This window comes from Penaeus monodon, chromosome 11 (genome assembly GCF_015228065.2).
Source record: "Penaeus monodon isolate SGIC_2016 chromosome 11, NSTDA_Pmon_1, whole genome shotgun sequence".
NCBI classification, from domain to species: Eukaryota; Metazoa; Arthropoda; class Malacostraca; order Decapoda; family Penaeidae; genus Penaeus; species Penaeus monodon.
Genome location: NC_051396.1, coordinates 23,622,296 through 23,625,299, shown reverse-complemented (window position 1 = coordinate 23,625,299; position 3,004 = coordinate 23,622,296). Strand labels below are relative to the sequence as shown.

At 39.4% G+C, this 3,004-nt stretch overlaps 1 protein-coding gene across 1 annotated transcript in view; it reads left to right on the top strand.

Moving 5' to 3' along the window:
* Positions 1–2,088, top strand: part of LOC119578830 (chromodomain-helicase-DNA-binding protein 7-like) — a gene marked incomplete at its 5' end in the record, with an annotated part of 34,207 nt that extends 32,119 nt beyond the window's left edge. The window contains 1 exon segment of the mRNA XM_037926464.1: positions 1–2,088. This exon segment is cut by the window's left edge and continues 771 nt beyond it. Coding sequence (XP_037782392.1) covers positions 1–1,296 — 1,296 coding nt within the window.
* Between the last annotated feature and the right edge of the window lie 916 nt (positions 2,089–3,004).

The window sequence follows — 3,004 nt, the reverse complement described above, 5'->3', positions numbered from 1 at the left end:
TTAGCAGGATTAGACCCTAAAGCGTTGGGAGGTCTTGATCCTAAAGCTCTGGCAGGACTTGATCCCAAAGTTATGGGTGGTCTTGATCCCAAAGCTCTAGCAGGATTTGACCAAAAAGCTTTAGCAAGTCTACTTGACCCAAAGTTATTAGCAGGACTAGATCCTAAATTCCTTGATCCAAAGGTACTATCAGCTCTGGACCCAAAATTCCTTTCAGGATTGGACCCTAAAGTATTAGCAGGAATTGATCCCAAGTTATTATCAGGTCTAGATCCAAAGACACTTGCTAGCCTAGATTCTAAACTAACTGGTTTTGATCCCAAATTGTTAGGTCTAGATCCCAAAATGTTTGGGGGCATTGACCCCAAACTGTTAGCCAATTTGGACCCGAAGCTCCCAGGAGGATTAGATCCCAAGACACTTGGGGGTATTGATCCGAAGTTATTAGCCAATATGAGTATGGATCCAACCATGATGATGATGGCTGGCTTTGGTGGCTTGCCAGCAATGGCTGGACTAGGAATGGGCAATCCTTTGTTAGGTGGACTAGCTGGGTTTGGATTACCTGGTTTGCCCAATTTGAATGATTTAGCCTCAACCTCAAAATCTAAGGACCATAGAAATGCAGCAGCGAGTTCTGCAGCCAGTTTATCATTTCCAAGCATGTTCCCAGGAGTTAGCACTGCAGGCCTGATGTACCCACCTTTGGGACTTGGTGGGTTAGGTTCCTTCCAGTTACCATCAATGTCTTCTGCAGCATCTAGTGCTTTATTGAATGGTATCCCTACAAGCATAATGTCCACAGCAGGTTCTTCTCGCCATGCCAACCAGACTTCTACCACAATCAGTAGCAGCAGCAGCAAGTGGCGTGATGACCATAGAAAATCTCGCGAAGCAAGGGATGATCATCGTAGTAGGGCAGAGAAGCAAGAACCATCAGATGAAGTAGAACGGGGCCTTAGTGTGCGTAAAGAAAGATTGAAGGAACAATCTGGACTGTCAAAAGAGGAACGTTATTTACTGAAACAAATGAAAGCAGAAAGATTGGCTCGTGAGATTGAAGCTCAGGGAGGGCAAGACCCCTATGCAGCACACTTAGATTTGTCATTGCATAAAAATCAGGACATTCATAGAAATGTGAAAGCCCAAGAAGCACCAGAAAACTTGAGCAAGGAATCTGATGCTAGCAAGCATGCATCTGGGGGGGAAGCCCAAAACTTGAACACAAAGGAAGTGGAAAATGGTGAAAAAAGTGGCACAAACTCTGAGAAGGAGGAGGAGGAGGAGACGTCATAGTGCAGTGGTGTCACATTCTACAAATCAACAGTTGTAAGCAGTAATTTAGCCAACATTGAAAGTATAATTGGTATACTTTAGTATAAACCTGAGGCGATATTTTAGTTAAAATGTGTGAATGAAAACTCCAAGTATGCAATGTGTGTGACTGTGACATACTACAACCCCACCCCACCCCCCGTTTTCCATGCTACCGCTCTTCATATACCCACACATCAAATATTCACTTTGACATTTAACTGTGATACTGACCTCATTATTTATTCCATATTTTGTGCGAAAATAATATATCAGCTGTCTGAAGGGAACACATTTCCATTGACCATTGAAAAAGCCAAGTTTGAAGTGTGAAAGCATCTTTATCTTTTCCATTAGTGATGTGTGTCAGGTGTTGTGATGACGCTGCAACAGTGCAGAAATGGACGAGAATGAGCTAAGTTGCCTAGTATTGATGAACACAAACTATTAGTGATACGCTAATTTGGATCTGAATTGTTCCAAGCTGTTATGAGAGGAGTGGTGCATCTGTTTCTTGTGTGTGTGGTCGTGTAACATTCTAGAAGCTGCTTTATATTGTATAATTGCTATTTCACACATTGAACCTCTCGAAAGTGCTTTAGGAGTCAAGTACAAGAGTGTAGAGATCTTTCCTTTCATTAAAAAGAGTTGGATCTTAACTGCAATCCCATGTCTGTGTATATATTATTATTAAGACTGAATAAAATTGTAAGCAAACTTTTGTAAAAGCTAAATGTAAACTAAAGTTCACTAATATTAAAGGGAACTTGGTGATATATTTCTTTTATTTATACTTCTAGAGATTTGTTTTTATATGAAGATTCATTAAAATGTGCCTTGAACACTCACTGGTGTTTACATTAACAGATGCGATGACCAGATCCTTAACTGTGCTTATATCAACACGGAAAAGTAAACCCTGTTATTTCTGGTATTAATGATAAGAACAAGAGTCATACTTTTAGTGGAAGAAAGTATGTATAGTTTGTGTTCTCCTGGTTCAGCCTACAGACTAGATGTGGCATCTCACTTTCCAAAACTACCACCAGAAATTTTGATGTTTGTAATGGACCAGAGTTGGTCATAGTCGCCTTGCAGTAACAATCAAATTACACATTTCAATAACGTAACGTAATAGTCTAGTAAGAACTCGGGGAATATGATAACGTATATGAAAAAAACAATTTCTCTCTATATTTAGAGAGTGAAGTGCCTTAAAAAAACAATTTTCCAATACTTTGCATTTTGATGCTCAGAAATAAACGAGACCATGTTAGAGAAGTTGATCTACCTTTAAATTGTCCTGGATTTTATCTTCAGGACAGAAGCATAAAATTTCAGATTATTTACAAAAAGTGGGTGAACGCGTGCATTAGATGCAGTATTTGAATGGAAGTCGTTACTAATAATGAATTGATGTGTTGTGTCGAGTAAATTATCATCAAGAGTAAGAATTTTACGTTATGATGTTCGGAAATTGGTATCGTGGATACTGGGCTTAGCAAACGGAAATGGAATTTACTAGTGATGAACAAAAAGGAAAAAAATAATCAGACCAAAGAAGGTTGGTGGAATGTGCGCTTCTTCGAACAATGAAATCTTGTCAGAATAGACTAAACTAAACAAACGACCGGTGCCCTTGCAATTATAGATTTTTTCCAGCCTCCTCATGGCGTAATCTAAATTTTGC